Source organism: Suncus etruscus, chromosome 8 (assembly GCF_024139225.1).
Source record: "Suncus etruscus isolate mSunEtr1 chromosome 8, mSunEtr1.pri.cur, whole genome shotgun sequence".
Classification (NCBI taxonomy): domain Eukaryota; kingdom Metazoa; phylum Chordata; class Mammalia; order Eulipotyphla; family Soricidae; genus Suncus; species Suncus etruscus.
The window spans coordinates 75,908,315-75,921,468 of NC_064855.1; the positions used below are offsets into that span (position 1 = coordinate 75,908,315).

The 13,154-nt window shown below is 32.7% G+C and overlaps 1 protein-coding gene across 2 annotated transcripts in view; it reads left to right on the top strand.

The window, feature by feature from the left end:
• PCDH17 (protocadherin 17) overlaps positions 1–11,105 on the top strand; it is a 96,874-nt gene extending 85,769 nt beyond the window's left edge. For both annotated transcript variants that reach the window (XM_049778936.1, XM_049778937.1), the window contains one exon: positions 6,405–11,105. In XM_049778936.1, coding sequence (XP_049634893.1) covers positions 6,405–7,087 — 683 coding nt within the window. In that variant the 3' untranslated portion in view covers positions 7,088–11,105. The remainder of the gene's footprint in view (positions 1–6,404) is intronic.
• Positions 11,106–13,154: the final 2,049 nt, after the last annotated feature.

The following is a 13,154-nucleotide window of genomic DNA, read 5'->3' on the forward strand; positions in this document are numbered from 1 at the left end:
CATCCTCTTGATGTGCAGCTGTTCTGCATGCTTGTGTTCATTTAAAAATTAAAAAAAGAGAGGGAAACAAAATGGATGGTACCAGAATTAAACAATCATATGAACACTGAGTAAAAAAAAATCATCAGACTTAAACACCAAACCCAAAGTCAACAACAACAGAATCGATACCCAATTTTCAACCAGCTATACACAGAGGGAACCAGTTATACTAGCAGTCCAGAAGAGGAGTGGGGGAAAGTGAAGGGGGGTGCTGGTAAGAGGGTTGGATGGAGGACAACAATGGTGGTGGGAATACCCTTGATTCAATGTCACTATGTACCTTAAATATTAGTGTGAAAGATTTGTGACTCACTTTGTTTACAATAAAAATTATTTTAAAAAAAGAGAGAAACAAACATCCCACAACTAAGAATATACGATTATTGCAAAGCTAGCATTGATTATTTTATGAGAAATATAAGACAAAATAGCTAATAAGTAAAAGAGCACTTAGCCAAAAAAGTGATCAGTCACTATACCACAGTTTTCTTAGTTATCTTTTTTGTTTTCTCTGAATAAGAAAAACACCAAGATATTTAAAAACAGTGCTAAAAATAGGACTGACAGTCATGTGGATACTAGCAGGGAAAAAAACTTGTGATAAAATTGTAATATTAAAATATCCCTTTTTTCTTATTCTGACACAGAAAAGTATTGAATTAGTTTTTCAACAGCTACTAGAAATAATATCGAAAGTGAAATTTTTACTCCACTAATAGTCGTAAAGAAAGAAAAGAGGTTTATTTTTAACTAATATGCTAGTAAGTGGGACATAGAAATCATAAATGGAAATACTTTAACTGAATATACATTATTAGAGTGCCATTTATATGGAATGATTCAGCCTGTCATCATAATAAATGTAAGGATTTTATAGAACAGTAAAGGGAAGTAAGTGAATAATAATTATCATGGCCAAAAAAAGAAACTACGGCTATGTTAGAGAAGTGCTAGTTCACAAGACACAGCAAATTATGCTAATTTATTAAATAAAACTTTTATCAGAGCTTTAATGGACTACATTCTAATAGGACTTATATTTTAGTATTGTTTTTTTCCTGGTTTGTTAGAATATATCTTATTAAACTGTTATTGTAATTTAGTAAGGTTGCATGCATGTGTGAAATTGTGGTGAAGAAAAACACAGTAAGTACAATACGTTAATTACTGATTCAAAAATTAGTAAAATATAGCTGCACATAAACAAACTGTATATTGTCTTGAATTGGTTTTCTGTTAAATAATCTGTGATATATGTCTAGGTCAAATATTGAAGTTAATCTCCCAAAATCTTGAATTAACCATAAATAGAGATGGATGCCTGTGTTCTGCTTTTCCAGACAGCTAATTAGGTGTTATGAAAGCTTACGTTGGTGAAAGAAGGTGAATTAGAAATAAAAATGAAAGATGTGAACAAATTAAAAAAAATGGACTTCCATTTATAGAGTTGTCTGCTTAGAAACAACTCTAATTTAAGATGCTGCTAGAAAGAGTAGCAACCCCCACAGTAAGAGAAGAACACCATTCCTGCTTAAACCTATTTACAAAGCAGAAATTAAATCATTTTTGCTGACAGTCACAAGTAGAGAAAAGTCTCCAGTATTTTCTCGCATCACTGTGGCATTTTAGAACTTCCTCATCAATTCCTTGATTAATGAATTTTAGTTTTCAAAATTTTAAGACACCAACATTTATTTTTACTAAAATACAATAAAATGCATTTCTGATCCCTGAAGCTAGAAATGTTATGCATCTTTCAGATGTACAAATATCCTGAGTTACCAAGGGCAGCCAGCACATTTAAACAAATGGGAGAAAATCCTTTTATGTTTCCTAATATTTCCCTAAATGGTAACAAATCAGCCACAAATATCTCTCTTTAAATGATGTAGTACAATGCTCTTAAGATAAAAACAACAACAATAACAACAACAACTACCATGAGTTGGAATTTGTAGTAAATTCCTTGCTGAAACTGAGACTTTCAGATAAAAGATAATTTTTCTCTGAAATAGAAATTTGTATAAATCGATTTCTCAAAATGTTTTCTTTCTTCTGAATAATAGTAAATCTAGGAATTTTTCCCTAACTTTTTCAAATAACTTTTCTCCAGAAAATCCACTTTAATCTTTGTTAATCCTTGCTGGGGTTTTGGCTTCAGAGTTTAGTCTTATACATAGTAGTTAATGGCATTTTGCCCATCCTTGTAATGGCTACACACTGATATAAAGGCATTGCCAACATTGAAATCACATGTGTAATCATAAAATTATACTAATTTTTGAAGGGATTATTAACATCCAACAACTTATTTTACATAGTTTAGAAATGTTTTTCTTGCATAAATGTAGGAGAATATTCCTCTGTGGTAGATCATTTTAATATATTTTGGCACAAATGATAGTTTGTCATCATATCAAAGATTTAACTTATTAAACTGCTTTAGTCTAGGATTTAAAAAAGTGATAGAGCAAGTGCTTTCAGATGTCATCCAATATGGATATATAGGATCAAGGTGTCTTTTGTCTAGATCCATTTGAAATGTATTAAATTATAAAATTATAAGTAGTCAGGTTGTTGATTCAATCATAGGTTTTATACTACCTTTGCCAGAAGGGCAAAGAGAAAGATTGAAATGTTGTACATTAATGTATTTAATGTGAAATATTTTACACACATGTGTACTTCTAAATACATGTATATAAATAGATATGTTAGTTTTTCTGAACTTTTATGAATGCTGATCTTTTCTTGGTTATATTATTGATTAATTTTTATTATGAGAATTTCTGATTAATTTATTTCCAGGATTGCATCTGTTAAAAAAATAAAATTGAGGGAACAGAGTGCCAGTTCTAATATCAGAATAAAAACCCTGTACTGTGGAGGCCAGTGTGATTCCTAGCTTTGAGCACTCACAGAGTGACCCTAGATTATAGCTGTGATCCAAAACAAAAACATACTTTGAACTAGTAGAAATAGCTCCATGTGTCACAAACTATATGAAAATAAAAATTATTACTTTACTCATTTGTGTGGATGTGTTTGGGAGTACTTAGAGTATAGCTGAAGTGTAAGTGCTACAGTTGTTTGAGTGACTTTAATTTTTTACAAAACTTATCATATAAATTAAGATGCATAATATTGAACTCATTATACTTACTGTTTTTAGACATCTACCTTTGGGAAATTGTATGATAGCTATATGAGTATAGAAAATTTTTCAATACTAAATACAAATTTAAATTTATGTCATTGTCACAAGACTCTTTATGAATTCTATATTTAAAAATAAGAGACAGTTCAAACTTTCTCTATAGTCAGAACTCCCCAGATACCCATGATTGTATTTTAAACTTGTTTTCTCTTTGTAGTATACGTATATTTATATCTCAGTTTGTACCTAGATTATATGATCCTTCTTGTCACATAAGAAAGCATACATTCTAAGGACTAGGTGTAATCATTTTATGTTTAGAGAAAATGAAATGAAAGTGAATATTCTTTTTACCAGTTCTAGAATGATTTCAAAGGAAAAATAAATTGTATGATTTTATTTTGATTTATGTATGTCTTGTCCAGTATGTATTATGTTTTATTACACATATATAATATATGCAAATAGTATCTGCGTAGATAATTTGCTGTGTTTTTTTCTTACTATAGATATACTCTAACACATCTATTCCTGGGATTTACTCTCCCTAAGGAACACAGATTATCTACCTTTATAACTACAGAAACTTGAGAAAATGAGCTATTTTGTGTATACATCTATGTTTATTAAGAATATTGAAGACACTTTTAAAAGTATAATCAGGAAATAAGGCAAACATCCTCCCATAAAATTCTTTTTCTTGAAACCACTATCTTAATTTCTACCCTCCCCAATTTTGGCCTTACTACCTGCTTCACGTTCTTTGTTTCATTCATTTTGCTTTCCCTCTTTCCTCTTTTTTGCTTTCCATTTTAATCTTGCACATTTTGTTATGTCTCTTTTATATAGCCCTACTTAATCTACTTATTTGTTACTTGAAAATTAATTTCAATATCATCGATTCTTATATGACTCTTGGAAGCTATAGTTTACTTTCTGCTCCTAAATTTTTGCTGCTTTTACAAAAGTACCCTATTTGATTTTCTTCATTATTCTGTGAATAGCTTTCATCAAAATTGCAGGCTAATCTCAAGGTGAACAGTTTATATATATCATAATCAATACCAAAGTGTGTCCCTAGGGATGTGGCATAAAGGAGTCAAGTGAAGGGCTGCAGATTTTCAGCAGCAAAGTGCAAACAATCATTTTATGTTTATGGTTTCAAATTCAAGGTCGATTCATACTTTCATACATCTGCATTATTCACTGACTTCTTAAATCTTATTGATTCATTCAATGCTAGGATATCCAAATTGCTAAAATGAAGGTCTGTCAATATTGTAATATTGTTAGTATATTTCAAAAGATGGTGCCATATGCTGTTAATTTTTAAAGCATGTTCTAAAAGATGCAAGACTCTCATTTACAAGTAGATAGATATGAAGATGCATATCATCAAGTAGATTAATACTTCAAAGTCTACTATCTTTGAATAAATATGGTGATACTCATACAAAATAGTGATATGAGTGAGTGGTAATATTTATATCCCCACTAAAAATAAGTAAACATATGTCTGATATTTGATTTTTTATTTATTTTTGTTTTATATATCTGCTAGCATATACATTTGAATATGAAAATTTTCCTAGAGAATGTCTTATGTCCTGGTTGCTTTAGGCTGTCAAGTCCGTATGTCTCCAGTCATTCCTAGGAGAATACTCAAATTTGTGGGTGGATAGTTGAGTCTGAGTTATATTTCAGCATCCTTTGCTTGTATTACATATAAACTTAAGCTATTTCACTTGCCCATTAGGTAATTAATATTTTTAAATCATATGTTTTAAAGAGAAGCCAATTACTTAAGTACATCTTTTTCCTAACATTTCGCAAGTGTTGATGACACATAGTATAAAATATGATGGTATTTTTGTTCTGTCAAGACACCACTTTAATTTTTTTTAAAAATTTTGTCAAACAGTAATTTCATCATACAAATCAATGCCATGATTTTGAAATGTAATTTATAAATCTATCACAATTATTTATTTTGCAGTTTCAATTCTAATATCTTTATATAGACTTTTTTTCCCCTCCAACAGAAACATTATAACATGTGTAGGGATCTTTTCACATCAATTAAAGGCAATATTCTGGGTTCCTAAATGTGTAGGGAATTCTAATCTCTTTAATAATATATATAAAATAATATTTTTTCTGAAAATAAATAGTTCCTAATTTTAAATGGATCATTAAGTAGAAAGAGGAAACAGTCACTTGTAGATGAAAGGGACAACTGGAAAGATGTAGTTCTTAGTTACTGTTTAAAATATTAGGGTCATGTAAGTATGCAGCTGTTGTCATAATGAAGGAATTTTCTTTTATATTTTCTTGTTCAGCATGTTTGAAATAGGAATCGTTAAAGAACACTTTATTTAGACTCTCTCTATATGCTTATTGGCAAAGGATAGAAGCAAAATTCCTCACAGAAACCATTATCGTTTAAAATAGGAAATCATGATTTGTCCATTCCATTCTGAAACTGTATCTGTTGACTAAATCCATTTTCACCTACTTACACCAAAAACAAAAGCTGAAGTGAAGAAAACTGATTGCATGATCCATACGCATATCTAATAAAATAGGAATGTGCACTTTTTGACAAGCTTATTCATAACACACTCAGAGCAAAAATCCCATTTGCTAGTCTCCCTTGGAAAAGAAGGCTTTTAAAGGAAACCTTTTATTTCATGACTGTCACCAAAATCACAATTACAAGCAAAATAGGGATAAAACATAGAGAAAGAGGGGAAAGTATAGGCAGTTTAGGACTTATTTTGGAAACTCTCAATCCAGTTTTTGCCCTATTATTTGACTTGGAAAATTAATTCTGGCGAATTTTTTTTTTTGAAGTTCTCTGTCTCCTGGATGGGTTTTTCAGAGAACTAAGACAAGCTTATATCCCCATAAGATTAGTTTACAGTGATGTTGTATTATACTGTGAATGATTCTCCAATGGCCACTTTTTACTCCTTCCCCTAGGCTATGGGAATTCGTTAATATCTAGAGAATACACTTAAATAAAACCATTGTCTCAGCCAGCAGGTTTATGCAACCCTCCTGAAATGTTTTAATTATTGTTTTCTTTTCCTTTTTAATTAAGAGACCAGAGGTCAAGTAAGCCCCCTGAGAGCTGATGGCAGCCTCTAGAAATTTAAAGTCAACCCTAATGATTGGATTTGTTGTTTTTGCTTTTGTTTTGCAGAACCAGAAGAGTGTGTTAATTGCACAGATGAATGCCGAGTGCTTGGTCATTCTGATAGGTGTTGGATGCCACAGTTCCCTGCAGCCAATCAGGCTGAAAATGCAGATTACCGCACAAATCTCTTTGTACCCACAGTTGAAGCTAATGTTGAGACTGAGACTTATGAAACTGTGAATCCCACTGGGAAAAAGACTTTTTGTACATTTGGAAAAGACAAGCGAGAGCACACTATTCTCATTGCCAATGTTAAACCTTATTTAAAAGCCAAACGTGCCCTGAGCCCTCTCCTCCAAGAGGTCCCTTCAGCATCAAGCAGCCCAACCAAGGCATGCATTGAGCCTTGCACCTCCACGAAAGGCGCTCTGGATGGCTGTGAAGCAAAACCGGGAGCCCTGGCTGAAGCAAGCAGCCAGTACTTGCCCACTGACAGTCAGTACCTGTCACCCAGCAAGCAACCGAGAGACCCTTCCTTCATGGCATCAGATCAGATGGCCAGGGTCTTCGCAGATGTGCATTCTAGAGCCAGCCGGGATTCCAGCGAAATGGGTGCTGTTCTTGAGCAGCTAGAGCACCCCAACAGGGATCTGGGCCGAGAATCTGTGGATGCAGAGGAAGTCGTGAGAGAAATCGATAAGCTGTTGCAGGACTGTCGGGGAAATGACCCTGTGGCTGTGAGGAAGTGAAAAAAAAAAAAAAGCATTGGCTTTTTCTTATTTCTTCTGTCGATTTAAAAAATGATCCCTTCTGGTGAGAACTCATTTTACAGGGATGAAGAAAGACCAATGCTGCTTTAAGGCTTTTAGTGAACATCTGAAGTGCCCACAAGTATGTTCTTTTCACTGCTGTTTCTTTTTCAGAGATAACAATGGTTTTATTATGACCAAACGTAGATCAGGACAGAATTAATGATGCTCAAAGAGAAAAAAGTGAGAAAAGAAAGAGGAGAGAAGAAAAAGGAGGATGAGGAGGCGAATTACCTTTTGACAATCTGATAGGAAGGTATGCAGTGTGAAAACGGAAGTGTTTCTGAATGCCCCAAGACTGTCCTCGGTGATTTATGCTGACTTAACTGTTTACCTATAAACCCCATACAAAGCAGGGTCAGAATTTGTCATCTGTGGTGGATTTCTAGCTGACATCACAGGCTTCTACTGAAAAATCCTGAAAAGACCTTGCAGTAGTCCAAGCTACACCAAACATTAACATATATTTGTGGTAAACATTTCTGTATAAAGTTACCTGCCACACACACATAGAAACATAAAGAACATTCCGTATCATTAGTCGGGAAAAAATTTTTAAAACTTGGTCATTTGTAAGGCACCTCATGTCGTATAAAAGTTAAATGTAAAAATATATAGTCCATTTGTCCTGCACACACATAGACTTAATTCATATCATCAAAGGAGAAGAAATTTAAAGGTTTAAAATGACTCCAGCATTTTAGTGTCCTACAACATATCAATAATATCCATTAAATTTGACCTAAACAAGTCTTGGAAAAAATAATATTTGAGTGATAACATGCAGAGAAAATTAATATGATTAATATGTTGTATTTATTTGTGGACACTAAAATAGCTCAGGAAAGTGAAAATGTCTTAGACATACACAAATCACATGACCATTTAAATGTGCAAATGTAAGAAGATTCAATGTGTTTACATCAAATGACATATTTTTATTGATTTATTGCAGATTCAGTGCATATGAGCCAAATTGTTGAGTGTATAAGAGCTATATTGTGTATTTTATTAAATTAATATATAGTTGTGTTGCAAAAATATTTGGGCTTATATTGTAAATGGCAAGTGTTGCCTCGGTAGCTGTCGAACTCTATGAGTTTTGTTTTTTCCTGCTTCCTTTTCCCCATGGAGTGTGGGAAGCAGTGCCTCAGAGCAAAGTCTCTTGTTTAATGTATAGTCTACCAAGTACTACAGTACATAATCTGTTCAAAATGTGTTTGAGTGAGCTGATGGAGCTAACTGAAAGGTCAAAAAATACATCCATCAGTCATGGTTATGTGCAAGTCCTTGTAGAAGCTTTTATTAAAGTCATGCTAAATCACAAAAATTACATTTGTACCAGTACCTGAAACTTCACATTTTTTCCAATAACATGCAGCTTCTGCCTGTGTAGATTATCATGCCATTGATTGGTTCTCAAAAGTATCTTAACTGGTTCAAGATGCGTGTTCCCATTATATTTCAAAACCATGAAAAATGCTTTAATGCATGTGTGGTACCAGCACTGGTTACTTGCATTGTGTAGTGTTTTTCAAGAGGACTGGGTATTAACGAAATGTTTTTCCTTTTCCTCTACTAAAGATCTTCTGCCTCTTTCACCTAGTGTTCTTTGAGAACAATGCACCTCCTATTCTTTCATTTAGTTACACCTTTTCTTGTGACATTTAGCAGGTTTCAAACTTACTTCCATCTGAGGCTAGGAAACCTCAAATTTCAGGATTTGGGAAAAATAAAATTAGCACTTGCAGAAGTAGCAGCAGATGGGAAAATGCCTTGATTGACATTTTCCTTCAGCGTTTAAAATTTTTGGCATTTTACAGCTTCATGACAAATAGTTTCCAGCCCATACCTTAGAAAATGTGGTGCTGAGTTAAATAAAGGCTGTTTGTGCACTGGAGCAGAAAACTGCGTTATTTGCAAACTGGTGGAGAATTCTGTGCCTTCTTTTCTGGCCACCAAGCCAGTGTAGAAACAGCATAAATGTCATAAAAATCTTACATTAAAAATACAAGCAAACACAAACACTAAACTGAATTATGTTTTGTAATTTAAAACCTCAAAAAAATTCTACTGAAAGTATTTCTGTCAAAATGTTGTCAAGGTTTGAGACTGTACCTCGTTTGCAAAATTGTTTTGAAAGGGAAAGTGGACAACTCCCATCAGCCTTATTCTCTCGAGGACTGTATTTGGTTGCTAGTAACAGCCTTTCCAAAGTTTTCCTCTTGGTTTTTATTCTCCGTAAATGTTTAAATTAGAAAAGGACGGATCTTGTACATGTGAAACCTAATTGACTCTATATTTTGGACAATTTATGTAACTGAAATGTGTTGTCTATGTTAAATGATGTTATTTTTTTTTTTTTTTTTTTTTGCCAGGAGACTACAGGTTGACTTAGCTTGATAGCTAAACTTGGATGGATTCTGATTTTCATTTATTCTTATCAAGTGTTGCCGCTCTCTTACTAGACAGATAACCAGTTAGTCAAGTCTAAGGCAGTAAGTAAATAAAATCCACAAGGAGAGTAGGGCTTATTTTTTAAAACAGACTTAATGCTGAGTAACCAGTTGTTCAATTTATTATATGTGTCTGGAGACATTAAAACATTATTAAGATTTTAAGAATTGGTTGTGCCAACGTGTAAGGGATTTACCTTAGGCTCTGTGTCACCAGTGATTAACTAGAATTAGATGTTTAACACATTATCGGTATTTAGTAGTGATTATTTATTTACATGTTGGTGGTAATTCAGCACTCATGACTCAAAGCTTTTCTATTGAGTTGAGGGAATTTTGCTTTTATTCATTTGGCTGGCAACTGCCTTTGTCACAGACCTCTGGTGCTTGGCTTCCAAGGAAGTCTATGAGATGCCAAAATCACCCCCTTTGGGGAGCAACTTGCACTAAAGGGTAATGCATGATCAGACAGTGATATTTCAAGGGGTTTCAGCATAATTCAGAATGTGAACATTTTTTCTTAGTTCACATCCTTCAAATAATAATCTCTAAAAGAAAGTCTACACATTTGAAATAAAAATTGATTTTTTTTGCCTTTTATGTTCTTATGTAACTGAAGTCAAGCACAGAAAATTTATAGAAGTTTTAATAAGAAAGTCAAGGTTCTAAAAATTGTTTACTGATGAAATAAAATATTGATGATGAAACAATCTTTTTATTGCCAGTGATGAAAGATCTTTTCATCAAAATTAAAAGTAGTGAGGATCAGTGTTAGTTATACCTATACCAAAGTAAACATTAAAGAGGCATATCATGCAATTCCAAGAATGTTTTTATATTATTTCTTCAACTGACTTACTTATCCTTCTGTCAGGCAACTTATAGAGATTGGCTCACTACTCCATAAATTAATTCAATTCCTGGTTAGGAAATCACCTTATTTTTTTTTCCCAAATTAGCTGAGATCTTGTAAAACACGACTTCCCTCTAAAGGATTGAGGCACTGCTTAATTAAAAAAATGACACCATAAGAAACAGTCATGTAATCATAGAGCAGTATGCTTTGTTAGAACCAGGTTAAAAGCTGTTTGTTGCCTAATGGGGTAGAAGTTTCTGAGGTCAATAAGTAGACCGAGGTTTGGCATAATATATGCCCACTCATTACTGTCTAATTATATTTTTTTGACAACAGACAGCATTTACCAGAACATTAATTCAAATGAGACTTTTGGCTATCAAGATGTGTTGATTGAAAACATAATTGAATGAGACCTGATTAAAGTCTGAATTTCCTGGTCCCAGTGTTTTGCAGGTTGGCTATTCCCATTTATCAGCCCCATCACTCCATAAGGTTCTTAGCTGCACCAAGTGATTGGTGAACAAGGACAACAACAAAAGCAGCATACATTGTATGGATTTATCTCAATGCTATTGTTTAATGGCTGTGTTTAATGTGACCTATCTGGAAAATGAGGACTCCGAATAAAAAGCTATTACTAATAGTGATGTTTCCTTTTCTTGAATTCATTAGTATACAAGTGATGCAGTACACACAGCATACCACAGGGATACTGATGATAAATATCTTGAAAAGCAACCATGCATCAAAAGCATTATTGTTATTTGATAGCTAGTAAAATACAATTAAGATTACATTTAATAATTTTGCTTCTAGGGTTAAATATGATTTAAATATTTCAGATTGATAAATTGGTCAAATAACTACTGTGCAGTTACAATATAACAAGACTTTGACTTAAGATTTGCAAGTGTTGGGGCCAGAGTGGTAGCAGAATGGGGAAGGTGTTTTGTCTTGCATGCAGATACCTGGCTTTGATAAATTATGGTCTCCTGAGCCTTCTGAGAATAACTTCTAAGTGCAAAGCCAAGAATAACCCCTGAGCATTGCCAAGTGTGGCCCCAAAACTATATATAATTACACATGTATATATACATGTGTATATATATATAGTTTGTAAATATAAAAATGTAGTTTGTAGACAGCTTTGTAAAAGAACCCCAAAACATAAACATGTCATTATGTCCCAGCATCATCTTACAGAACTGATGAAACATATTTTTAAATGACATTTAAATAAACTCATGGTTTATTTAAATAAACTCATGGGAGACAAAATAATAAGCCACACTTTCTACAATTTCAGCAAACATCGATTGAGTCCCTACCAAATGTTTGCCCTGAACTGTTATGCCCTGGGTGTAAACAATAAATATGGAATTATGCTTCTTCACAGTCTGGTTGAAAAATAGATAGTATGTCTTGATTTACTCAATATAAGTTAGATTTGCTCATTTGCATTGTAGCTCAGTTACTGTAAATATGCCATATTTTTGTTCTATCCATCTCAGAAAGTGGCAACTCTGAAATTATAAACAAAAACAATATTGTGCTCTTGAATTTTTCTTTTAATTTTACTTTTCCTCTGAAAGTGTAACATGTAGTAAGAAAATATACTGTTTTTTTTATATATTAACAGACTTAATATTCAGAACCATTACAGTCTGAGATTGTGACTAACCTAATTATTATGTTTTTACTCAGGTACTTTTTTCATTACTTTTTACTGAACACTATTAAAGCATCCAATGTTATACAACTATCCTAAAAAACAAACAAACAAACAAACAAAAAACCTAACCTGCAGTTTGTCTTGACAGTACTTAGTTTGTCCCTAAATGATAAATAGAAAATGGCATTATCTTTCCTTTACACTCTTGCCTTTTCATAACAGGAGGAATTTTACTCTCCTGAAAAAAGGCATCCACCATGTCATTCACTGCTTTCAAATGTAAGGGGTAAATAGGCTGTTAATTAGTTGGCCAAAATCATCTGACCAGAGTCAAAGGAGCACCTAGTCATTCAAATGAACAAACAAACAAATGAAAGACCTAAAACTTCTTCTTGGTCATGTTACTAGTGGAATTTATTTAATCTCAATAAATCTCTTGAATTGAGTATTAGGTTTTTCAAGTAGGTAAACCTGCAAGACAAATTTATTTGACTTTTGTAGAAAATAATTTTTGGAGCATATGGCAAAAACGACTTATAAAAGTTGCTATAGCATCTTTATGGCACAAAGAAATAGATCATCAAGTTAATGGGGCATTTTTAAACTCAAAAGCTCTTGACAATGGTTATGCATGGTTCATCAAGAAAATCTATTTTTCTGTTGTTCATTCTAGACACATAATACTGGACAACTCATTAAACATTATTGGTTAAATCCTCAGTTTTCTTTGAAGAGGGTTCAGTTTTATTTCATGTTGGATTTTTAATATAACATAATTGTGAAACAAAATAGTTAATAAGTTGTTTTTTACTATTTTATATGAGAATCCATACTTATATATAAAAGCTAATTAAGGACAAGACTATTTCAGTGGACTTTTATTAGGTGTTCTATATTTTGTCCTATAAAAAACACTTCGAGAAGAACAATTTATTTAACTTTTTGAATATTTATCAAATTATGGCATTCAATAAAATTACTTATGATCTACATTAAAACTAGATATATAATAGCCAAATT